The 26555-nt window shown below is 39.0% G+C and overlaps 1 protein-coding gene across 7 annotated transcripts in view; it reads left to right on the top strand.

The window, feature by feature from the left end:
• The window catches only part of PDLIM5 (PDZ and LIM domain 5), a 123538-nt gene that overhangs the window by 75899 nt on the left and 21084 nt on the right, over positions 1-26555 (top strand). For 5 of the 7 annotated variants that reach the window (XM_066317925.1, XM_066317924.1, XM_066317922.1 and 2 more), the window contains 2 exons: positions 874-910; positions 19711-19874. In XM_066317925.1, the coding sequence (XP_066174022.1) occupies positions 874-910; positions 19711-19874 (201 nt within the window). Of the gene's footprint in view, positions 1-873; positions 911-1538; positions 2584-19710; positions 19875-26555 lie in introns of those variants that run through there. The other 2 variants (XM_066317927.1, XM_066317926.1) reach the window with 1 other exon arrangement.

Raw genomic sequence — 26555 nt, 5'->3', positions numbered from 1 at the left:
AATTTTATGCTACAACTTGAATTCCATGTTGTGCTGACAGCCATAAGTCATTGGTTGAGATCTGTGATTTTGTGTGAAGGCCACCAGAAGTTCTGTCAGGGACTTTGAGCTCTCATTTTTCAGCTTTCCTCAGATAGAGCTGCAATAAAGAAGGCATTGAGGCAACTGGAGCTCCTCACTAGGGGGAGATTTGATTAAATCAGCTATTTTTAGAAGCCAGTAATAACATCTCCCAAAATAAGGGTTATTGTCCGTGTGTGATAAATATTCTGACTTTGGATCTGATTGTTTTGTGGTGCTATGTTCAATTCCCTTTATGAGTCCTTGTAAGGACAGAGCATGGGACCTGAACATCAAATAGCATGTTATCCAGTAAAGATGAATTTATCATGCTGACAAATGCTGTAAGAAAATTACTGCAACTAGATTTGCCAGCCTTAAAATCAGGACTGGGAATTTACGTTATCCCTTGTGCAGACCTCTAGAACCTTGGTGGGAAGTAGCCTGGCTGCAAACAGATTATTGGATTATCACCTGATACCAACCCACTGGATGTTCATCCAAAGGAAATACCTCTTAACTTCCATTTATCTTCACCTTCTCAAATCACCTTTCTCAATGCCAGCATGGAGGGTGTGCCAAGGGGAAGGGCAGACGCCAGCAGAGCCACTTTTCAGCAGACTTACTAGCTGAAAAGGGATTCTTGAAGTTCATAGACATAACTCATTGGAGCCTATTTAGAATCAAGGAATCCTAAAAAGCCTTGTTGTAATTTCTAGCTGTAGTGAATGCATTGGCACAGCAGTGAATCTCAGTGTTGTGGTACAGTGTCTTTAGTGCCCTAGAAAATAAAAATTTTCTGTTTTCCTGCAGTGAAAGAACCAGAAAATGAAGCTGCGAAGAAGACTAAGTGAGTTGATGTTTTACATTCTTACTACTTTAATACCTTGCATGCTTTAATTCTTAACTTGTAGTGTTTGGTGCACTTGTGTGACATATGGGTGTTTTTAAAATGTTCCTTCCCTTTTTACCTTTTACGTCAGCATGTAAAAATCAAGATCTTTTTCTCCATGGACAAAACCTTTTTGAAAGCTATTGGTGCAATCCAGTAATAATGTTTGTGCAGGAGTTCGTGTAGATGTTTTCTGTAAACTTGAACTGATTTGGTTGCCTGTATGAGGTCAGCTTGTGTTTTCCTTTTCCAAGTCTAATCAGGCATTTTTGATTTGTGAGTGTGGATCTAATTGCAAGACGTGGGTGGGAAGTATTGCTGTTCTGGCTGCAAGTGAGGGTCAGCTGTCCCCTTGCTTTGGGATAAGCATTGTGTGAAAGGAGCACCCACCAGTGGCTAAATCTAATGGTTCTTGAAGTCAGTGAGACTTTCTTTACTGCCTTTGACTAACACTAGATCCAGCTTTTTGACAGAGAGGAAGACAATGCAATAGGGATAGTGCATGGAGTTTGCATGCTCACTTGTGAAACTGCGTAAGACAGACTTTCTTTCTTTCTTATTTTTCTTCTATCACTTCTTTCCACAGGGAAAAGGTTCCCATCCACGTCCTTAGTCCCAAATATACAAAATTACGTGACTGGCACCATGAAGTCTCAGCACGTGTTCTTAATGTGCAGTGATTTTACCCAAGTTGCAAAAGCAAAATACAAACACTTTCTTCCTTCCTTCTTTTCCATCTGCTTTGCCAAAAAAAAGGAAAAAAAAAAAAAAAAGAAAAAAAAAAAAGAAAAAAAAGGAAAAAAAAAAAACAAAAATACCCAACAAAACACAAAAAACCAAACATATTTCAGTAGCCTTTCTGCGAGAGAAATTCTAGCCTTTTCTATACTTTTCTAACACTTTCCTACTGATGTGTAAAAAATGGGATGAAAATTTTTTTGTGCTAATCGTTAGTTGACAAAAATACATATTTAAAACTTAACAACTTTGGGGGAGGAGATGGCTGTTTCATTTCTTTTTTCTGCTTGAAAGAAGTCACTTGCATTGCTGAGTTTGAGTTCCTGTAGGCTGTTAGCAGAAAATTTTGAACAAATTAATAAGAAATTGTGTTACCTTGATTCTGGGGCTGGGGGAAGAAGATGAAGAGGGGATTCTATGCACTTACTTCAAATTATCATACCTACCAGGAAAATTATCTTGGATAACACTAGATTTTCAGCAGGTCAATTTTAGAGTGGTTGTAAATGTTTTATGAAGTACAGCAAGAAGACAGAATGCTTTCAAGCAAAGAAAATTTTAAAAAACAATGTTCCAATATTTTGAATTGAAGTGAAAGCTCCATATAAAGATTTTGCTGCTTAGAGTAGTATAAGTTCAAGTTTTGGAAAACTTAAAAAAGAATGATTGAGCAGACTATTGCAGTGTAAGAGCTTCAGCACATCTAGCAGGGACAAGATTAGACAGTATTATTTATTTATTGCAGAGTGAAGCTTATAGGCTTTCTTGTGTTTATGAAAGCTTCACAGCCCTATGGTTCTCCTGTAAAATAATGTATTATAGTAGCTACACATCCATTAATTTATGCATTTTGAAGCTTGAAGAGTATTTTAATAAAAGTTGCTTTTATCTTAGCTCTGTCTGTTTTTCTTTTGAGTCTCTCGGACTCCTTGAGTAGTCTTCTCATGCATGGGGATGACATTTCATTGCACCTTCACAGCCTATAGAAAGAGGAACAGTTAAATCCCAGCTGCATAGTAGAAACAATCTGAATTGTTTAAAACCATCCCAGTATTTTAGTTCCTGGTCATCTTAAAAATGGAGTATGTGTTTGTGTTATTGAAATTGACACAAGATTTGCAGGAATCAATAAAATGATTGACCCTTACAGACTAAGAATTATATGAAGTAAAGCTCGTTTTCAGTTTTTGCAGCGCTTGTTGAAGCAGATAAAGTTTGAGACGTCAGACAAAGGTGACAGTGAAGCACATGTAAAAGCCCAGTTTCTCACAACTGCTCAATGAGAACCTTTGCAATTGGTTTGGGTTTATGCAGCTGACCTCTACACACTGGTGTGTGAACAGATGCTTCTCCTCAAGACTTGGTGGGGTTGGGATTTTTTCCTTGCGCAATGGTGGAACTTGAGAGGACCTTTGGAACCATTTTGAGTTTCATTTTCAGATGGTTTATCCTGCTATACAGTACAGCAGTAGCTTATGGTATCTGTGATTTTATCTTTAGGAAAAGACAAACAGAAAATGGAGACTTCAGGTAATAGATAATTTATCTAACACTAACAGTCACCAATGTGGATGCCTAACACTGCACAGATTTGCCCTGGTTATGATGGCCCAAGGGGTATCATATCTTGCACACTTGTTGGGTTAACTCTTTAGGGACAGTAGGGGACAACATTCACTTCAATAATTTCACTGAAGAGTGTTTTTATGAGAAGTGCCAATCAGCTTAATTTCCATGCCCCCCCCCCCCATCACTTAACTTGGCAGTGAGTACTGTGTTACTAAACCCAAGTGCGTGACTGAATGCACATACACCACAATATAGTCATTTGATAGAGTACTGCATATTAAAGTGGGAATGTGAAGTAGTGTATTTAAATTGTTCTGCTGGATTAATAAAATTTCTTTATGAACAGAATGAAATGTGGCCATTTGAGAGACCATCAATGCAGTGAAAACTGTGAAAGGTTAGAAAGGTTATCGCTTAGATTCTCTGTAAAGGTTTGTTTTTAAGGGCAAAATAGTTTGGCCTTCAGGTATTTTTATGTTCTAGAGATGTCCCTAGGTAGGGAGAATATTTTCATGTTGTTAATAAATTTACCATTATGTTTATCTACCTTACCACCTCTTATCCTTTTGAAGGGTGAGTTGCTGTAGTGAGAAATAGAAGAATAAACCCTCTCTAAATAATCAAAATAATAGAAGCCTCTGTTTTGAGTAAAATTAAGCACAGTCATAGAGTCTGTCTTTTAAGGATATAAGAGTAGTTTGAGGGAGACTACCAAATTATTCGTTTTCTATAAATTCATTGTGAAAACACTAGTTCCAAAAGTGTTTCATGAATGTGTGAAATGAATTTCATTTACTGCTTGAGAGATGTTATTCCTTCACCCAATATCCTCATTGCACAGAACTTACTGGCATTAAATTTTGGACTTTTTTGTTACTGTTCCCAAAAATTGACCACTTTTTCATTCATATCTGACAAACATTTCCTCTCTCTTGTCTGATTCCCAGCATACATCTGATCTTTGAAGACATGTTTTTTAATATATATAAACAAATAAGCTTAAATTTTAGAGATCTCCTAGAAATATCAATGTGACAAAGAAATAAAAACTTCTCTTTCGTCAGTAATCTTCAGTAAAATATCCCAATTTAATAATACTCAGCTTTTCAGGCAGGCATTGTCCAAGACAGATGTTCTGTGTGCTTTTTATTGTTTATTTCTAACTGTAACCCACTAGGGATTTTTGTTTGGATAAAACAGATTCTTCCCTTCAGCAGCTGGAAGGACAGGAAATAGAAGTAGAAAGCCCTCATTAAAATGTGTAGATTGCAGCTTTTGAACCAGCTTTACTTAAAACTTACAAAGGCAGTGTCTAGCTTTTGTGTAAAGTTTATGCATTTTAGATTATTTCTATTTCTGCAGTACCCGATTTTCAAGGTTTTGGGTTGTTTTTTTAATGTTCACTTTTAACCCTCTCCTTTTGAGCAGCCAGGTCTGAATTTGGTCTTGCCTTAAATTGTAGAGTCAATTAATTGTCCTGAGTAAGGATTTTCCAGATTTGTAGTTTAGTTTATCCAGAGCAACTGGAAAATATTTGTCTTACTCTTGGTTGGTCTTGAAACAATCTGTCATAAAATCACATATTTATTTTTCTCTCCCACCTGTCATAAATATATGTAAAGTATACCTGCAGGTCTACCTGATGGAGCAGGAACCCAGGATACCTGTATTAATTTGAATAAAAACTTCATAGCTACCCCAACTTTGGAGATGCCACCTACACCAGAATTTCCATCCACACCTTTACCACCTTTGAGGTCTGCTCCTCAATCATTCTTAAATCTGTTCAATAATTTTCAGCACTTAAAGCTCCCTCATTTAATAAGATACATAATTCTGCATACTAACATAAGAAAAAAAAAGGCAGGAATGTCTGCCCCTGTGGCTAATTTATTATGCTCAAAACTTACTGTTGTGGTTTGCTCTCTACCTTGTAGTTTCCTTTTTTTTTTTTTGGTATATTACAGTGAAATGTCTGGCAGGTGCTTTTCTTCAAGTAGAGCACTTTAAGACAACATTTTCTAGATTTTTTCCCCTATAATAACTGAATCAAAGAAAGGATATGAAAAATATGAAGAAATACATAGTGTAATGTTCACAAAACTAACACAACCAAAAAGTTGTAGCAAAAAGCATATAAAGCTTTGGGGTGAATCACACTAGGATTTGTGTCACTTTCAGTATTTTCTTAAGTTGTTTTCCATCACAGAATATAATCCCAGATATATGTGTTCCATCTTTGTAAATGTCCAGTACTACTTGGCTTTCTGAGTTTTAAAGCAGCAGGACTCTCTCAGCCTTCACTGAAAGGGCAATACTTCTTAAGTGTATTTTGCATCATTTTGTCCTCTTAGTTGTATTTTACTGTGAATTTCATGGTCATCTTGGAAGTTTTTTGGGATTTGGGTTCTTTTTGTCTTCTCAGTTTATTAACACTTTCATGCACAGTGTTTCCTGTTCTACTTTAATGTATATTAAAAGTCTCTTTCTCTGTGTGCCTTTACTTGGTTTTATTACTGTGAATGGAGTGAAAACAATGCTAGACCAGAACCTGCAGCTGCTCCTTTGCTGATAGCAGATTCCTGTCCTGGCAGTGTCCCCTCTCCCAGACTTTCTGAACCTATTGCTGCACCAGCTCCTGCGAGGTAAATCATTCACAGGGGTTTTGATTCAGTTAACAATCTATCCTGGATTGTTAATTGAATCAAAATATCCAGGTTCCAGCCTGGATTTTCCTCTCTTGGAGGAGAGAGTGTTGTTTGTCATTCACTGAAAATAAACTTCACTAGGCTGCTGTGTCTAGGGATTTTCCTGGAAATGGTAGGAGGGAGAAGGAGAAAAATTAGATAAAAATGAGGAAATTGATGAGCAGTCTGGTGGATACTAGTTAAAATAAGATACAATATTTAGTGTGTGTATGCTGTCAGTGGATATCTGCCATATTACTTGGATGGAGTAGCTTTTCAGTGTCTCAACAAGTCAAAAGTGAATATGGTTTTAGAAATATGAAAGTAATTTTCTAAAATGTGAGTTATTTCATTTGTAACACAGTGTTTTGCTGTGATGCAGTCACTAAAAACTAGGATATTATCTGGCAAATTTCCTGTCACTGGCTCTGGATAGTTTTACTGGCACTTAGCTTGGCAAATTGCTGGTGCTTTGGAGGTCATCTATGAGTACTAGACAGCAACAGTTATTTTAGACAGAAGACAGCAAAAGTAGTTTGGAGGATGATTGATTGTTACTGTTACTGAAGGTCAGTAACATTTTCTGATGGTTTATCTTACATTGTGCAGGAGGTTTTGAGTTCCAGGTAGCATGCACAAGCACAAAGTCATAACATGAAACAAAGCTGTAAAAATAAGAATTAAATGTATAGTGCCTGGTTCTGCCAGGCCCTAGACAAAGATTCATGCTTGAATAAAGGATACAAGAATATACTGGGGCTTACACCTTTGTGGACTTTTTGCAGAAGGAAATCTAATACTAAGATTTGGAATTGACCAGTTTTAAACCTTTTAAACAGTAGTCTCAACTAGCTGAGATATGAGGAGAAATCTGGCATCAAAATGTTTTGGTGTATTTTGAGGACATTTTGGTTGTCTGGGAGAAGCAGGTATGAACATGAGCTTAGGTAGGAAAGAATGGAGGCTGATAGACACCTTCATGGTGACATTTGGTTTGAGCCAATACAGTAAAGAAGATTTGGTTGTGATGTTTTCAGCAGGAAATTCTCTTAAATCAACAAACATCAAAAATACACACAGAAGATGCATGACAATAGTCCTGGTGATTTTAATTTTTCTTTAAGCAGAAAACCTGGGATGAAAAAGTCAGTGAAAAAATAACTACTTCAGTAATTGATTCTTGTCTATCAGTGAAACTCCAGTATGATTACACCTACTTGCCCCTTCCGTGGATGTGTTCAAGGCCAGGTTGGATGGAGCTCTGAGCAAAGTCTAGTGAAAGCTGTCCCTGCCCACAGCAAGAAGTGGTTGGGAGTAGATGACCTTTAATCCAGACCATTTTATGGTTCTGCTGAGCTGTAGATGCCTTGCTGATACCATTGCAGCTACTGTGTTCTGAGTACCAAGGAATCTTCTCTAAATCCTAGCTCTGCATCTGAGTTCAGGCAAAGGAAATTTAAATCTAATCTCACTCAAGACCTATAGCTCTAAATTGTATTTGGCCAAATTAACCTAGTAAGAGAGCAGCTTTAAAATGTGAAATCTGAAAGGCAGCTATGCTCGTGGTGGTTCAGGATGTGAGCCGAAGTATTTTTGCAAATACAGAAGTAGATGGTAAGAATTCTCTGCTCAAGAAGGGCAGAAATTGGAGCAGCTTCTGCAGAACTGTAGAGGGAAGGTTTAGCATTGGGTGTGGGAAGGAGAACAAATGATTTGATACAGATGTGTAGTCTGGTTTGTCCCCTGAACTGAGAGTAACAACTATAGTTAATATTTATATTTTGTTAGTGAGCAGATGCTGCTGATTTTATAATGCTCTTTTGAGTGGGAAATAGAACAAATCTGATCTTCAAACCCCCTTTTTAGTAAAATTACTGCTATTGGAAATCTGCATGGAGCAATTCATGAGTGCCATGTCAGGCTTTTAGTAAAGCAAAACTGGGCCATCCCAGGGTGAGTAGACTTACTCTTGCTCCTGATGCCTTGCATTTGTTGTCAAGGACTGGCATAGGTCCTTATTTTCCAAATGGGCTCCATGTTTTCTTGGCTGAAACTCTGTAAATTGTACCACCCGCTACTTAACCACCAAGAAGGAGAAATCTTGCTGTGAAATGTATAGAGGATCTGGATTTGATTTCTAGATTCAAGCTAAGTGAGCTGCCTATAAGGTAGACTTCCTAATGCTTTTTTTATTGTAGTTTTAGTCTTTACTGAAGGCTTTAAATCGTTGTATGCCTATATAACCAACTACTGTAAGTTATAGTGTATTATTACTCTATTTCATATATGTGATGGCCTCCTGTAAGTTTAACAGTAAAATATTTAAGAGCAGTTACAGCCTTTCCAGAAAGTTGCAAAAAGTCATCTTAAAAAGTAATCCTGGCAGCTTTAGACCATGTAAACCACAGAATGTGGTGCTTCCAGAGAAAGTGCATAACTAATATAAAACAGATGCCATGCCAGCAGGTCTTTAGATTGTATTTTATATACATGCGTTTTACAGTCATCCAGACCTACATCTATATTTTATTTTAATGGGATTATTCCTGATGTAAATAGAAAGGCTTACTAATAACTAATAATAGGTATTAATCCTGATTTTTGTTGTGCACTTTCTCATAAGTGGACAGCCAAGAACGTTTTCTACAGAAATTGTAGTCTGTGAGAAGAGGCGGTCTCAGGCTGACTGTACTAAAACTGTCAGAGTTTTACAGTTGTTTTGATGTGATGACAAGCAAGAGGAAGTAAAATATGGGGGAGAAATATTGCTCTCTCGTGGTGCATACTACTTGTCCTTCTGCTTTCTTTTTTTATATAGAACTTTTGCTTGAGAACCTTTTGGAAATCTTAGGCAAGTGTACAGCTCATCTTCCCTTCAATCATTCAGGTTTTAAATGCCAGCAGCCAAGTAGCCTCAGTGTCTGAAGTGTCATCTCCTGACACTAGGTAGTTTCTTGTATATTGATTGTACTCTTGTTCAAGTTTGTTATCTTTTAAGTAACTACCCAAATAGTTTGGTTTGGTGGTTAAACAAGCACTCAAGCTTTAGCTGTAAAAATGCCTCAAAAAACTGTTTTCAGCATGGTCTGATTCCCAGGGCACGAGTATTTGGTTCCTGCAGAACGAGGTAAAAAACCCTCATCTGCTACTCACTTACTCTTCTTACAAAAGACACAAGAATACCAACTAGAAAGAGTTGTCCATTTCTCTTTTATATTTTTAATCAAATGAGAGATTTCTTCTCTGTGTATTGTCTCACTACAATTCTTCATGAAATTGACATCAACTAGGAAGGTAACCGTGCCTGCTCCAGACGCAGCGAGCTCTTTGCTGGCGGATGAAGCACCTCCTGTCCCCAAGACGTGTGCTGTGGCCACACAGACCACTGAGTTCCCCCTGCCTGCTGACCCGGCTGGGGGGCTGCCTTCTCCAGCCCTGAACGTGGGAACAGCCCTCGAGCTGCCTCCTGCTCTTGCCAGGTACATCTGAGCCAGCTGTGTTTGAAAGGTGAAGTCAGAGACTGTAATTTTGCACACATGGAATCACAGAGGGGTTGGTTTGGAAGGGACCTTAAGGATCATTTAGTTCAAATGCTCCTGCCATGGGCAGGGACACATCTCACTACACCAGATTGTTCAGGGCCCCATCCAACCTGGAGGTGAACATTTCCAGGGTTGGGGCATCCACAGTTTCTCTGGGTAACATTTTCCAGTGCCCCACCATCCTTGTAGTAAAGAATTCCTTCCTAATACCTAATCTAAATCTCTCCTCTTTTAGTTTAAAGCCATACAGTTTCACCTGATTCTTTTTTTGATGATTATGCTGCCAAGATGGAGCAGCTTGAAAGTTTCCTGACCCTCATAGTTCTCTGGCAATGTATATAGCAATTAGAAATTCAAGTAGCTTTTAGACAAAAGTTCTAAAAACAATTTAAAAATTAAAACAGCTGTTTGATGGAGAAGGAAAGAATGGGTAGGAGATTCAGTTAGGTTTTGTTGGCAGAAGTTGGTGACATGAGGAGAATACATTCACACTTGCTACGAAAAGTGTTTTTTAATTGCCCAGTAGCCCAAAGCTTTTGGAGGATACAAAGTTTGTGTAATGATGGGACATCCAGAATATAAGTCTTTGCCAATAGGGAGAGAAAGTGCTTTCCTTAGTAATTAACACTACAGGATAACTGAAATAAAAATACCTGCTTTGTTTGTTTGTTTATGGGTAAGGGTGGCTTTAGAAAAAAAAAAAAAATTGAATGAACTCCTGAGCTTTAGCTAGTATTGCCAGAAGTGTAATAAGTGTTTGATTAATGACTTCTCTTGCTGCTTTTGGGCAGGTATGAAGCACCTCTGCCTACTTGTGAAACAAATTCTTTCAGTAAAATCTCAAGCTTTCAGTCTAAATCATCTCTAAGTCATACGAGGTAAATCTTTTAAGGTATATGTACAGAGGGCTGCTAGGTGTAAGCCAAGTGTTCAGTGTTTTTGCATTTAAATCTGGGAAGTGGTATATAGTTGTGTAGGTATTTGGACTGTTTTGTCTGTCTTTGTAGTTATTTTAAAAATACACAGCAATTTGGTGGATAATCTTGAAATTTTAAAATAAGAACACAAGTTAGAGGTTAGAAATTGTAGGAGTTATTTTGGAGGCAGTCTTTTTTGTCTGTTCATTCATTTCCACCTGTAAAGTAAGTAGAGAAAATGAAAAGGGTTTACATGCTGAATTTGGCAAGGGTTGCTAAAAGCGAACCTGCAGCAGAAGTTATATCACTGAATATTCGAGTTTTCTATGTTTAGCATTTATTATGAAAAAGAGAACAAGGTAAATGATCTTCAGGGCTAATTCTGTCCACACTATGGTGACTTAAATGGATCCATGTGAGTTCTGGGCCCTGGTTCAGTGGGAATGATGCAGGCATGCAAGGCAGAGTCTGTGATGAGGAATTTGCAAGCTGACAGATGGTAAATGCTCACTTGATGAGGGGAAAGTTTTATTTGTGGGTGGAATCAAAATTGCTGTTCTCTATATTAGTATCCAAGTCACTCACACATTTCCTAATGTCTCTGTGAGCTGGAAACTTCCATAACTTTCCAGTGGTTAATGTGGTCTGGTGTTGTACTGCATCTCTGTCAATCTTTCCTACTTTCTGTTTTCTCCTGTGTTGGCTCAAAGCTTCTGTGCTGCAAAAGTAATGCTGGAAGATCCTTCGGGAAATCTGCCGATCCTTGGACCCTCTCCTTCTCCAGTTCTTTCTCCTTTTGAGCAGAGATCAAAAATTAAGAGCATAGCTGCTGCTGCAGTGTCTGCTGCTCTTGCTGTCCGGGCCAGGTAGACATCAACTTCAAAAAGAATGTTTTATAGGTTGGTTTAAGGAGGTTCCAGTTCACACAAGAATAATTGGTCCCTGGCAGGGTTGTGAAATCAATCGGCTCTTTCACAATAGTGGGCAAGTCATTAGAATAGATCCAAAACTCCCATGCCCTATTTATAGTTTAGTTGCTCTGAACCTTGGTGAGTAATTCTACCATTCTGTTCCTCATGATACCTGTTTTACAGTTCAGTTAGCAAATTAACTGTAAATAACATTTGTGTTATGTGAGTGACAGAGAATAATCTGTAACTTTGAGGAACTTTTTGATGCTTGAAAACAATAGCTTGCTGAGTTCCATCTAAATCTTTACTGTGTTGCTTTTTATAAAGGCTTGCTTAGAGCAAACATTTTGACAAGTTTTTCAATCATCCATTCATATCAGTAAAATATTTTTAATAGGCAACAATACTCATATTTTTGTATTTCTAAACTACATAGATGTCCTAAGGTACTAGTAAGTTATGTACATTAGAAAGCATACACAAAATCAGAAAACTAAAAAAGATGAAGAAAAATTCTCATTACTTTTTTATTTTACTTCATTAGTGGTAAAAATGTATGAAGAACATGTTCCTCGCACCTTAGTGGGTTATCTTCTGCCTCCTCTGAATTGTGCCATCTCCACTTTGTGGGCTGCCTGTTTAGACATAATCCCTGCATCAATTCTCAGAACTCCTAGGTTCAGTTTCTCCAAATAGACATTTCATAAGGGATTTTGGGTTATTAGTGGTCCCAGCCATCCTGAACTTTGTGTGGTCACCTCGTTTGCTTATGGGGTCTTTCTACACCCTTGCTAGACTCTACGAGCCTAGTGCCTACCGCTCGCTGCTGGATGCCCTGCTCATCACGCCTGTCGCTAAGCCTCCTCTGCAGGCCAGCATACCCTCCAGGAAGTCCACAAGTGCTCTGGAGTTGCCAAAGAGCAAGAGGTATTGTCCAGGTGTGGTGTGTGGTGGCACTTAGGACTCACACAGAACTTGCTGCTCCTTCAAAACACGTTTCTGTTGTCTGCATGTTTGTTCCACCTCCAAACGCTGCTGGTTTCGTCTCTTTGCACAGCTAATGTGCACCCTGGACCTGCTGATGGTGTTTGTGCAAGTCCACCATACTAAAGCAGAGATCTCCTCTCCTCACTGGCTTCAAGTGCCCTCTAACATGCATGGTGGTGCTTGTGTTGTGTCGTGAGCCTCTGAGGGAGGCAGTGTCACTCTACAGAGGCAACTGGAGACGAAACAAGAGATTTTGGCTTCAAACTTCTGAATTATTTGCCAGAAGTGGCAAAGTGTGGGTGAATTATTTGCCACAGTTCCTTGAGCAACTAAGCTTCACGTTAGGCTATTTTTTAAAGCTCACTTTGAATGTATAAAATCAAGTAACTGGCACGCAGGCCAGCAAATGACTGTTTTAAAAATTATTTGCCGTCTAGGCCCTTTGTTCCAGCGCTGATTCTATTCAGTACACAGGACTGTTTGTTCTCCTTTCCTGACCGCAGCGATGTTAATCCTTGCTTCAGCAGAAAGCTGCTTTTATGACTTCAGCTGCACAGGCAGGAGTCTGCTTGGTTATTTTAGAGGGCAGTGTGTATTAAATTGTGCTAAGGAAGAAATAATCTGTGGGTTTTCTTGTACCTATTTATATTTTCACAAGATCTAGACCCTTCTAGAGATGTAGAAGCTTGTGTTAAATAACAACTGTTAGTTCTTTTTTTTTTCTGTTTCATGGCTTCTGAGGTGACCTCAGTCTCTAGAGAAAGCTAAAGTAGCTCTAACCTCAGGGAGGGGAAATAGTATGGGGAATAAGGGAAATAAGACACAAACCATCTTTATTTGTATCAAAATGTCTAACTTGTGGTGTATCCACTTAAAAAAGGATTTAAAAGCAACATTATCAGAATTGTGGTGATATAATGCAACATAAAATATCAATTTTATTTTTGCCACAGAATGATCTTATTAGAAAACCTTTTATGTAGGCATTGAAAGAGAAAACCTCTTGAGGAGTTCTGATACCTGTCTGTGCACTACAGATGAAGCCCAGGCCATGCCATCAGCAAGACTTTATTCTTTACCTGTGGTGTTTGGTGATACTTTAGTAGAGTGAAAACAAAATTTCTGACTTCCCTTTTTTTCCTTCACTCACTAATGTGCTTTGTTTATGGCAAATGAAGGTAGATTATTACATTAATGGAAACTTTCTCCTTCCTGACTCTGTAAATGGCTTTCTGTTTGTCCATTGTTTTCCCACCGTATAGGGGGAAACTCTCCTCGTGTGGAAGAGAGAGGAACTCTCCTTGTATTTTTGGAGATGCACTCAGTGTTGGGATTCCCAAAGTGTCTCCATTCAGTTGCTGTCTCTTATAAGTACGTGGGGCTGTGTGTTGGAAAAGGCAGGAAACAATGGAGAGCTGGTTTCATTCTTCCACAGTTTAAGTCCAGTTTTGGAGGGACTTTATCTGTTTTTCTCTTCCAGCTGACAGAGCTGGAGAGAAAGGTGCCAGGGAGCAGAAGAAGAAGTCTCTGTACACTAGGAGTACATAGACCAGATAAGCCTGCCCAAAAGACCATATCAGTATTGGATATATGAAGATTCAGGTTGAATGGCTTGAAATAAAAATCCATGGATTTTTAGGGGATTTTAAAGGTAACCTTTAAACTTGTGAAAAAATGAATTTTCTCTTAAGCTGTTGCATTAGCCAGATTATCCTGGTTATTCAGGTTGCTGCCACAAGGCTATGGCATAAGATAATAAAAGAATCATATGATTTTTAGGCTATTAGGGACATCCCAAACAGGAAATGACCTAAAATTTAGGAATGTGATGTGGAAGCACAGTTAGTCTGAGAATGCTCTGCATAAAACTGCATTTTTAAAAGGATTTTTTGAAAGGAATAACCAGTGTTGCTCTGAAGATAGCATACAACAAATGAGAGGGTAATGATGTCTGGTTTCCATATAACCATCCATAGTCCTGAGCTGCTGGCACTGGTAAGGAAGGAGAGGTTGCCAACAGATGGAACTGAAGAAATGGAGCATTGTGCTGTCTTGTCATGTTGAATAAAGGACCACAGCCTTTGCTATATGGCTTCAGAAACATGTAGGAAAAGGAGATAAAGGAAGATAAATGCAATGCCAGTAACTACATATTGTTACTGAATTTCAGCAATGATCAAGCAAAACTAATCAACTATGTCAGAAAAAGAATAATAGATTTGAGAGAAATCTACCCATTGAGTGTGAAACTGGGTATTAAAATGCCTTTGCATTACAATCCATCTAGTGACATACTGTGATATGTAAACAAATATAATGCCAAAAAGTTGCTTCAAATGGCAGCTCACTTCATCTCACAACAAAATAGTTGATAAGAAAGGAGAGCTGAAATCTTACATCCCATAACTAAAGAGACAAGTATACGACAGAATGCAGTAGACTAGCTAGTTCAGAAGAACGTTTGGCTCAACCAAGAAAGCCAAGTAAATAAACTACTTTGGAGTTTTCTAGCTCTTTTATAGCTTTCATAACTTTCATGAAAAGGTGATGAATCTATTTTACCAAGGTGGCTTAGGCTTCTTCGTGTTGTCTCTGGGAACAAACTCAGGAAGGTTGTGGCTATAACAAAAGCAGGGTGTTGCTTATGTTCTGCAGTAAGATTCCTCCTGAAATATTTCCTATTATCCCTCTCACTTCACTGTCTCTGCTCCAAAAAGCTGGCTGTTTTTAACTACTCTGTACTGGGTAGCTGCCAGAGTACTTGACCTTTTTTTGACTTAGTAACTGGCCTGAAGTGGTGGTGAACATCCACATGTTTTTTTCCCCCAACAGACTCCTCTGTAATGGGCTTTTTTGGGGTGTATAACGGCTGTGCAATCTCTCACTAAGCTAAGTGTTTCATCCTAATGGCAACAGGGATAGCCTTGAGTTTATGGGGCTTGCATGTTTTTTAACAAATGACACATATGCAGCACAGGAAATGATGTATTTAATATCTTGCATGACCAAGAATTGGAGCTCTGCCTTAAAATTAAATCTCCAGGTAGAAACACTGTGAAATTTTGAGAAACACTAGCAAGAATGGGTGTTGACAATCCCTTTGTTTTTGGTGTGGCTTTTGGTTTAGCTTCTTGATACTGTGCTACATTCAGTTCCTTTAAAAAAATGGTAGTGCAGCCTTGTGAAATGAGCACTGATGTTAACTCTGGGAGGATACTTACTCTGAAAGGTGCTTTGAGTTATTTCTGTGTATAGAGCACTGCTTACAAAGGGGTTACATCCTCCCTCCCTGTAATTTGATACAGAAATACCTCCACCCAGATTACTTCCTCTGCTCTTTCTTTCTATTATTTTGTTTTTCTTCTTTCTTGCAAGATACTGGAGCACTGTTACGTTAAGATTAAATGTAAACACTGACTGACACCATGAGCTTGTAGCGGGGGTGGGAGCAAGGTCAGCACTCAGTGCTTCTTGTCTTCTCTTTTTCTATTGTTACACCAGAAAACCCTTGCAAAAAGCCATCTGTATTTCCTTTTTTCACGGGGTTTTGTCATTATTCTCATACCTACTTTTTTCTGGTTTCCTATATATATTTTTTCAGCTTTTGTATATTTTGATACTGGACAAAATATAGCACATGATTTGTATGACAAACAATTGAGACCTGAGATCCAAGTTACAGAATTCTTGACTATGTGGAGAAAGAATTTACAAACTGTCCCTTAGATACTACGTTACCTATGCTGTTAACAGATTTCCTCACACCACAGGGTACTTGTTCCTTAATTCCACAGTTGTTCTGGACAACAGAGCAAGTTAGTCTGATGCACCAGACTACTTGCATTTTCTAGGTTTTTTTTCCCAGTTTCCACAGTGCTTTCGTTGACCAGGAGACAGGGTGAGTCTGAGGAGCTTTTTGTGACCTCTGAATCATGTTTGCACTGGCACTGGAGCCCTCTGTGTCCCTCCAAGTCTCCCGATTGCCTCCCCATAAATTTGTTTGTTTTCCATACACACACTTTGATAAAATAAGGCTGCACTGTGTGGTAGGAGCAGGTCTCCATGGAATTTCAGTCATGTCTGTTAAGTATAAGCTAGCATATGTAAAAAATAGAGAGGTGTCTTTGGCTTTCCTCTTTGCCAGATGTTTTTCTTGGGCTGTTTTTGCAAGCTGTTTCCCTTGCAACACACTTCCAGAGTTACTTTGATTAATCTTCCCATAGCTTATTAATCAAACTACTCCTGGATTTTCAGGACACAAAACTGAGTCTGACAGACTCATGTTTCACTGTTCCTCCATTCTTGCAGTGTTAAAACCCCATGCCCAAAGTTTGCCAGCAGAGCATTCACAGCTCTTGGTTGCATTAGTTTTCATCATGGAAAACTTTGATTTTTGCTGTAAGTCTTCATCAGGTGGAGAAGTAGTTTAAAGAGTTGTAGAACAGTGTTAAAATGTTAATGCTAGAGGCAGAAGGTAGGTGTGTCATTAATAATAGTACAAGTATTCTGACATGGAAATGTTCTTGACCTGAAGCTGACCTATGAGTGTCAGCTGGGAAGTCTGAGAAAGTACTCACACGGAATTTGGTTAATACATAAGGTTTATCACTCCTGCCTCAGCTTCTCAGTGATGACACTGAAAAGCAGGTGGGAGCTTTCTTCCATAATACATTTATTTTCTTAAATTTCAGTATATTTTTTGTCTCTTCAAATCCTGTATTTTTTAAATGGTGAAACTTGGGTCTCCATTGTACAATATCCTAGTGAGTTGCAAAATACTAGTGGGGCTAATTGTGGGCATTGTACAGCCACTTGTAGAAGGTAAGTGTACTTCCGGAAAGATCCATCACCATATTTGTAAAGCTGGATAACAATAACTGGAGTTTGAGTGTTTCTCAGTGTAGAAAAACATGAAGTAAAGTCTTGAGGAATTAACTTTGCAGTGCGAATTTTAAGTTCATTTAAAAGGTTGAACCTCTTGTGAGAGAGACACTGCTAAGCATGCAGTGCATCTTTGAAAGTGAGACAAAGATGGCTCTATCTTTCTGCAGAGAACACTGCATGTGCACTTGCAGCCAGCTGGTTGGAGGCTGTAATTCCAGAAAAATGGTGCATTATTTCATGCAGCCTGCCATAGGCGAGCAATATCGCACAGTAGAGATTTGCCAAGCTGCAGTAGCAGCCTGCCTTTTCAATTAACAGTCTGTGGTGGTGGCTTGAGTTGATTCAATTTTTGCTTTAAAGAATCAGACATGCAATAAAGGAGTGTCCAAGGCCTATCAGAAGTTTTGCCCTGAGGCCAGCAACATCCTCTCTATAAGAGAGATGACTTCAGGCTTTTCTGCTGGGGAGCTTCTTGCTTGAGGCTCCTGGCACAAAGACTTCAGAGGTGATAAAAAAAATCAAGGTAGCTTATACCTGGGTTTATAATTGTCTTTTAGTTTGGGATCATTAGGATTTCACCTAATTTCTAAATGAAAGCCTGAGTGTACCCGACATCCTGTTGCTTCAGGAACTGACCTGCCACATCATTCACATGTGTCAGAATGCAGCCACAAAAATGGCCATGGTAGAGTTTCCAATCAGCATTGCAATGAGCCTTGTGGGCCTCCATGAGAGTCTGCTTCCTTGCTGTCTTCTCCCCGGAGGGTACCTTTTCTGCTTGTCTGAAATCCATTTTTGGTTCTCAAGTAGCCTCTGCTGTAAAAGGTAGCTGCTGAGTCAGCAGGATTTTCTTATTTCTGACTGATGATTTTTATTATTTATGACTTATATTTCCAGACAAAGGCAGTAAAGACGTGCTAGACTTGAAAAATTACTTGACAAGTGGTAATGAGCCTCTTGGATGGAGAAGGAGGAAACTTTTTTTAGCACCAAAAGAGTTAACAAGTAATTCTTTAAATTGCAGTGGGGCTCTGGCCTGGAGTGGGTTTGATGGGCTACATGTCAAATATATTCAGCACTACAGAAGGATGTTTCTGTAACAGTGAAGTTGCAGACATGCACTTTTTTCATTGTGGGAGACAATCCTAAACGACCTTGTCATTTTCAACCACTGCTGCTACTTCACATCAGAGAGTACTTACCTATCCTTTTTCTTTCAGTCTGCATTAGCACTTTTATTCCCTGTATCTCCACTGCCTCAAAATCTGCCTGTAATAAAAACTTGGAACATGAGTCTCAAAGGAATTGAACGTGTACTTTCAATGCCTCCATTTGAGCTATACAAATGTCTTTAATACCTTTTCAGCATTTGAAGATGTTGGAATGCAAGGTCTCACTTTGTGCTTCACTGGGCTTGTGCATGCTGCATACAGCAAATCCACCAGAGCTGGTTCAGCACAGCTACTGCTGTTACCAAAAGCCTGCAGTTGCCATAGCTGTTATTCATTAAACTGAGCATTCAGATTTATTCTCCAAACTGTGAATAACTTTTTTATCCCTTACCCAGAAGAAGATTCTAAATACATGAATTATTTACCCTGTAAATCTAGAGATTTAAAACAGTTAAGGTTATGAACCTGTGTTTTGGCCTCATGATGTGTTCAAGTTGGTGTATGTCATATGAGCCAGGGAATACTGTGCATGTGCAACACTTGTAAAGTAAAAATAGCTCGTGGATTTTTACTTTACGAACTTGGCACAACCTGTAATTCTGAGAATGACCCTGGTGGAAAATACACGTGGTGCACATGTGCTGTGAATTTGTTTTTCTTCAATAGAGGGGAGAATTCTATGGTTCTTGTGTGTTATCGATGGGTTTCTAAACTGTGCAAAATATGTTTTTGGAATAGTATTTCATGTATGTATTTGGCTGTATTTCACAATGTTGTTAATTTCCTGGTTTTGGTGTACTTTTGTTTTGCAAATGACCTTCATTAGTAATTACTCCTCTACTTCGAATATTTTAAATAAAAAGTCTTATTTTCAGCTTCCCAAAGGCAAGTGAGAAATGAAAAATTTTCTTGCTAGCAGTGTAATTAGTGGCTACTTGCACTCCAGGTGAATTGTGATTAAGTTCAGTTTTCATCATGTGTGTTTTTAAAGAGCTAAAACAGTTCTGCCAACCATTAAAATATAAAAGCAGCTGTAAAGTGCTCTAAAGAGGCAATATAAAATATTGTGCATGTTGTTTAATGACTAAAGAAACTTACTGCTCTTTTAAAATTAAAATTGTGAAGGGGTTTAGCTGATTATATTGACTTTTGGCAGACCTTACTCAAATGTCCAGTTCTTAGAGAGCAGCTGCAGTGTGTAACTACCACAGCATTGTTGGTGATGACAGACCAATGGGTACTGCATTGTTGTGTGCACCAGGGTGAGGGAATGGCACTCCCCATCTCCATTTCCCAAGTTCTCCTGTTCTAGCAAGAGGCAGTTATTTACTCTTCCCTCGTTCCTGAACAGTGATTCCCTGGAAGCTGCCCAGCCTGCCCCTGCGAGGAGCGTCCCTGCCTGCCAGGACAGTGTGGATGTGAGACCTGCTCCTGCCAACACCTCACCTGCTGCAGTCCTCAAGCCAGCGGCGCCCCTGGGTTCTGCCAAGGGCTGGCAGCCTCCAAACCAAGCAGGTAACTTCCAGAGGAGCTTCTTCTTGTTCACCTAAAGACCTTTAGATGGCTCAGGAAAACAAATTTCACCTTGGATGTAAAACAGCAGGCTTCAAATGGCTGTTTTGAGGGGTTTGAGTACACGCCAGTTTGCTTGGAAAAGAGGGGTAGAAAACGCAATTTAGCCATTTTAGTAAACCAGTAGCCCTTCATAAGTAGCCTCATAGATATAATTGGTTTCACAAACAAGCAGAATCAGTTGCCTCACACTTCTATTAAAACCATTTATATCAAACAATTATATGCACATACACCCCACAGTTTCATCTTGGTGCTTCCCATGTGACTGTAGATTCAAGCATACTCCATGTGATTTTAGGTAGGAATATTGACATAGGTTGATATTTTCTGTATACATGTGTTTTTCAAGTGATCTTTTCAGAAGCAATAACTAATTAAAAAAAAAAATATAAAAAAGGCTGAAGCATTAGAGTGTTTATGTATTTGACATCTGTAGGTTTTATTTGCATGGAGTGCCAGATTATTATGTAGGTTTATGTTACAGAGATTTGTGTAGAAGTTCTTGTAGGGACAGTTCACATAGCTACTACCTTTAGGTGATTTCTAACCCTTTAAACCCACACCAGAATGTCTTCTATCTGGAAAGCATTCTGTTTTCTTTATGAGCACTCCTATGTTATTAGACAGTGCAGATATATTTATATTGTAACTGTGTACTTGGGTTTTCATAGTATTACATGCAGTAGTTACTTGGGGTAATTTTTTTAAGCTAAATCAGTCTTTAGTGCTGAATTAAATTTGTGCAGTAGTTTCAAAGGATCAGGGAAATCGGTATTATTAATTAAGCTTTAACTTCAGATTTTTCTTGCTAATATGAGATGAGTAGTCTTGATTTTCTTTCTGACAGGATCAATTGTGCTAAATAGCTCTGTTTGGTTTTGTTCTATGTGGGTTTTACCTCTTTAGAAGTATAACCAGTCTCAAAATGGAACTGTAGAGCCCCTGCCATAAAAATACAGAAAAAATTATGGTGTTAATGCTGCGTGTTTTGTAATGGCTTTGGCACTTCTGCTTGAATTGACTGCAGTGGTCGGTAACAAGCTGATGTATTTTGGTTGGGTTGTGCAGTTCTGTAGGAAGCCTCAAGATGGCAATGCACTGTCATTGCTGTACTTTCCTGGCAAATACTGAATCTACTAATGAGGGCAAGGTAAAGACATCGTAAAATTTAGATCAGTTTAATTCTAGCATTGTTTTACTTCTCTGAGTTAGCTAGCATTAGAAGGGGAAAAAACCTCAAGATGAACAATAACAACAGAAGCCCCAACACTTTTTAAAGTTACATTTTTGGTAGCATTTGTGCTTTAGGCAAACTTTTGTGGGAATGTCATAATCCTGTATTTTTTTAAGTGACTGGTTATGCTTCACATTTGATACAACTTTTTTCCTCAACAAGTGATTAATTATTTCACTTGCACAGAAACCACCCATCAGTTTGGGGTTTCTGTAGTACCACACTCCTTTTCAGTATGTTGGCAGGTGTTTCACTGCTAAATCCTACTAGTGTGCTCTAGTATTAATAGGAGTCAAATGTTTGAAATAGCCTTTTTTTTTTCTTAAGATGTTAATGAAGGAGAAAGATTTAAAGAGATTAATTAAACTATACTCGATTCTGTAGTACTCTGAAAATCTATGCCTGTGCTGTTGCATAATGTGAAAATCTCTTTTTTTTTTTCATCAGAGATACTGAGTAGGCAGGTGAGAGGGAAAGCCAGAGAATTTTTGTCTGTTATGTTCCAGAACAGCTTAAGGAAAACTTAGAAAGTTCATACTGGTAGAGGAGCTGGTGGACAGAAATAGTTATGAGGATGTCAGCTTTTGTGCTGCCTTGATGAAGGGTTCTGAGATGCACTGCTTAAGTTCCAAAGAGGCAGAGCCATTTTCTCCTCCCAAAAATATTGGGGGAGCCACAAATAAAAGCCGTAGGTGGAAGAGGCATTGAAGACTAAGAGCTCCCTAAAATTGAAAAGTACAGGGAAGATAATGCAGCAGTGTGAACGGCAACTGCCCAGGAATTAACAGGGTGGGAGGAGGTATGATGTCCCAGTTGCCAGAGGAGCTTCAGCTAACACTTGCATCTTAGGAGCACAGAGTCACCCATTGCCATGTCTGTGCTTGTCCCTTGTAGGTGGAACAGCAGTCAGACAGGTAAACAGTTATAATAATTGAATATTTTGATAAAATTAGTCAGATGTTGAAGAAAAAGAAAGAGTATAAGTGTTTCAGAGAATGCTCGGACTTCAGTTCTACTGTTTGTTTGCAGTTTGTGAGGGTACAGTTTTCCTTAATCTAAAATTGCCGGTGCTCCACATGCCAAACAAAATTTGGCTTTGTAGGCCATAGGCTTGACAAAGTTTTAGACAGAGAACCCCTTTGATTTCATAGCTGAAGTCTAGCTTGGGAAATAATTAGAAGGAAGATACAATCTTATCTAAATGCATATAGCAGTATGCTATTATAGCAGAAATATATTTGGAGCACAGTTTTGTAGCTCTGATACCACTCACCCTTCATCTGAATAATGCCCAAGTTGTTTTCAAAGCAAAACAGGCATGTCATAGGATTTTGTTTGTGCCTGGGAAAGCTGTAAGATGCTGATTGGTGGTGTGGCATGAAAATTACCAGTGATTTTATTAAGTTGTCTAGAGGTATGTCATTTGGGCATACACCATCTTTTCAATTATTAGCTGGAATCTCTTTCTCTTGTATAGGCCACCCAGAGAATAACTTTTTTTAAAATTTATTTTTAATAAATGTATTATGACTTTTTTTTTTAGCTTCAGTGATGTAGGGATTTGGAGTGACTTGTTGATTATTGTTAGTGGGTATTTTGGGATTGTGCAGAGAGGCCAGAAGGTGTCAGAGGGATTTTGTTGTAAGTGACGTATGAGTTATTTCATGACCTGGCAACAAAATGCTCTAAAGTTGAATGGCTGAGATACTGAACCTGAAGATGCTTCAGGGATTGTATTTCTCCCTACAGAAGTCATGATCCAAGTGGATCTCACAATGATAACACCTTTGGACCTGAATTATCCTCATTGGCCATTCATGGAGTACCCATGAATGCTGCTATCCTAGTTTCCCACTATGCTGGTAACAGAGATTTTAGTCTTCTTTGGAACAAAATCCTAATATTACAGGATTCCTCAGTGGTTTGCTTGAGGAAATGAGGGGTGTCTGCCTCATGCTTTCTTTTAAGGCATGAGTAAGAAATTCAGTGACCTTCAATTTTTTTCTGTTGTTGCAACAAGTAAAAATACACTGTTACTGTGTGTTATGTGCACAGACTGGAATTTATAATAGTTCTCACTTTGTTTTTGTTGAGCTATGAAGTTCTACTCACCTAGCAGAGGCAGAAGATTTTTACAAGATTATATTAAATTCAAAGAATGAAATAACCCAGAGCATCCTGGCTACATTGCAGTGAACTATTCTACTATTTGATAACTAATTGTGACGCTACAGTTACGTAGCATTGCTCACCCCCAAGGAGCCCCCCAAAGCATTTTCTGGTCCTAGGCAGGGACACGGTGCATGCCCAAGAATGGCTTTCACTTGCCTCTGCCATGCAGCCACCTCATGGGTGAGAGATGACAGCTGCTGGTCTGCATGCCGTAACATTCCACAGCAACTTGAAAGGAAGTGAATAGCACCGTGGCAAATTGAAACTGCTGGGACAATTTCAGAAGGTAAAATTGCCTGGTAAGCACAGCTCCACCAACTGGAGTCAGTCCAGGAGACAAACTGTTCTCATGGAGAGTGCAGCAGGATCTGTGATGGTCAGAAGCGGTCAGGACTTCCAATGCTACATTTCTCATATGCAGTTGCCTTCTGTTTCCTGACGTCTTTCAAACGCTGTTGCTGGGAGGTGAGCTGCTGGTGCATGGGGGCCGTGTGCCGGGCACTGCACTGCCAGTCCCACACCCTGCCTTCCAGTACAGGAGCTGGGCAGGCGGCATCCCGCTTGCTTCCTGGGGTCCCGTGGGATGGCAGGGGGCCTGTGGGGAGCTGTTACAGCTGGTGGCCAGAAAGGCTGGCTTGCTTCTTGGAAAGGAGAGTTTCATTGCAGTCCATGCCCTTTGTTCCTCCTAGGCTTTGAGCTGAGTTAGAAGAATGAGATGGGGAAGGTTTGTGGTAGAAGTGTTCAAAGCTGGTTTCTTAAGTGACCCTTTACTCAGATGTGCCAGTTTCTTTATTCCAAGGGTCTTTCTCAGCCTCATATCACTGGGATATATAATCCCCTTCGAGCAGAGCTGCTAAGGAATGTCAGCATATTTTGCAATATGCACAACTGTCAGTTGCCTAATCCTGAGCAAGCACATGTGTTAAGCACATGATCCCTTCAGCAGAGAGAACACACTTAGAAACTGGCTGCAAGCACATGAAAAGTACTCCCCAGACAACTTTCTTGTAAAAATTCTGCTCTTTCCTTGAAGTTGTTTTTGTGTACTTGGTAGCCTTGCATTTACCTCCTCTGGAGTTATCCATAGCTTTCTTGCTGCATTTTTTTTATATCCCATTCTTGCAATAATATTAAAAATTTAAAAGCAAAATAAAGTGCAAGCCTGTTTCTAGGCATGACTTGACATGGTGCTCTACTGGCAGCTTGAGTGTTTGTTTCCTTCCTTTCTACTTATTCTGCTATTTGTTTATGTAGAGAAAATGGGATAAAAATGCAGACTATATCAACTGTGGAGTTTGGCCATCAGGCAAACAGTATGGAACTGTGGAGAGGAAGGCACTGAGATACATTGTGCTATTACAAAATGCTTGTACTGCCAGTAAATCCTTAAGGGATTAAGTACCATAAAGGGATGGGCTGCAGCACTTTTTGTCCTTGTCACTTTTGGGTTTGTGTGTTTCATTTGTAATTGCTCCAGCCCCTATATCAATTCTGTTGATCTTACAGGCTATACAGGGTAAGTTAAGTTGATAGCTTTGGGAATACTTCTGCATGGAAGAAGCAACCAAACTATTGTGTCACCATCACCATGTTCATAAAGTTCTGCAATTTTGTTTTTAGGACCCTCTCATACTAATTTGTTTCCTTTGTAGAACAGGAATTTAAAGGCAGGACTGATTATAGGAGTTCAAGGGGCTACTTGCCCATTGAGGACCATGGTCTGAATATGGGGAAAAAACTGGGTTAACACTGCTGGTCATCAAGACAAATTGTTACATTGTTGGTAAGGCCTATGTTAAAAATAGATCCCAAAATATAAACATTTCCACTGCTTTTCACTGAAAAATGTTGTTAAAGGTTGCTGCTCCATGATGTAGTCACCATTCATGAAAGCAGAAAGCCTTGTCCGTAAGAGAGTTATGACTGACAGGTCAAAATACAAAACCTTTCTGATCCTGGTCTATGGACTGTAATTAATTTTTCATCTAATCTAAATTATTATATCATCATGTGACAGCAAACCACAAGAGTTTGTTCTTAAAAGTTAATTAATGTGAAGTCACTTAGTCAAGCAAAACCCATTGTGAAACCAGAGTAATTTATAGGTGTTAACCATAACTTGATGGCAGTATGAAATTGTAACTCCTGTAGAGCTGGTGAAAAAATAAGCGTGTTTCTAGAACTTGAATGTTCATCTTTAAGAAGGGGCAGATCATAGTCATGATGCAAAAATGCACCACCTGCTTTTTAGAGAAAGAATTGCCTGGTGTATCTCAGTAGAAGATCTACTGAAAAGAAATTCAGCTTTCTGTTACAAACCTTGGACCTTAGACAATTTTCCTGTGTTTTGGTTTTGCCAAATTTATGTGCTATTACACCAAGTTGTGCACTTAAAAGAATTGTTTGAATTAGTTGGACAGATGAGTGTTTCTTTCTGTATTCCCTTAAACAGAGATGTAGAGATTTTTTTGACTCTGTGATTATTTCACACACATAAAGTGGAAACATTCACTGACTTTCAAAATGCAATGTTCGTTGTCTTTGATTTGTTAAAAAGTAACTTGCTGTTACAGACTGACTCCCCAGAACAGTTCCTCTCCATTAACTAGCACCAGCTCAAAGCAGTGATGTGTCCTGTTCAGATGCACAGGTGTAGGACATCCAAGAATTCTGCCTAATCTTTGTTCAGCAAATGAAAAGCCAGCATTCCTCTGGTAAATGCATTCTTATTGGACTTCAGTGTTAAACATCAGCTCCATGAAACTGGCAGATAACCTACATGAGACTGGACAGACGTTCTCTGCAGACATAGCAAAGTTGTTGAGTTCAGAATAGGAGCTAAAAGCAAGGGAGGCAAAGTCTTATCTGCAGAAAACTAGCAAATGGGTTTGTATATTGCCACTACAGAGAAATGCAACACTGTAGTACTGGACTTCAGTTTCTCTTTCTTCTTGAGTCACTTTTTCGATAAAAGCAATACCAGTTGTGCCAAATTTGTAATGGTATGTGATGTAACAAATCAGAAGGAGACAGGCTGAGTGAGCCAAAACCACCATACTCATTTTAATTAAGATGCTTTACAGCTAATTTACCCAGAGCCTTTCCAGTTGAAAGGCTGGTTACTAACACAGGAACTGTTCCCTCTAGTTGCAGGGGCTGTTGAAATGGGGCCGAGGTGGCACCTGTTTTGATTTTCCACGGGTGCATACCAGCTT

The sequence above is a fragment of the Sylvia atricapilla genome, chromosome 4 (assembly GCF_009819655.1).
Source record: "Sylvia atricapilla isolate bSylAtr1 chromosome 4, bSylAtr1.pri, whole genome shotgun sequence".
NCBI lineage: Eukaryota > Metazoa > Chordata > Aves > Passeriformes > Sylviidae > Sylvia > Sylvia atricapilla.
This window is presented reverse-complemented; position numbering and strand designations above follow the sequence as displayed.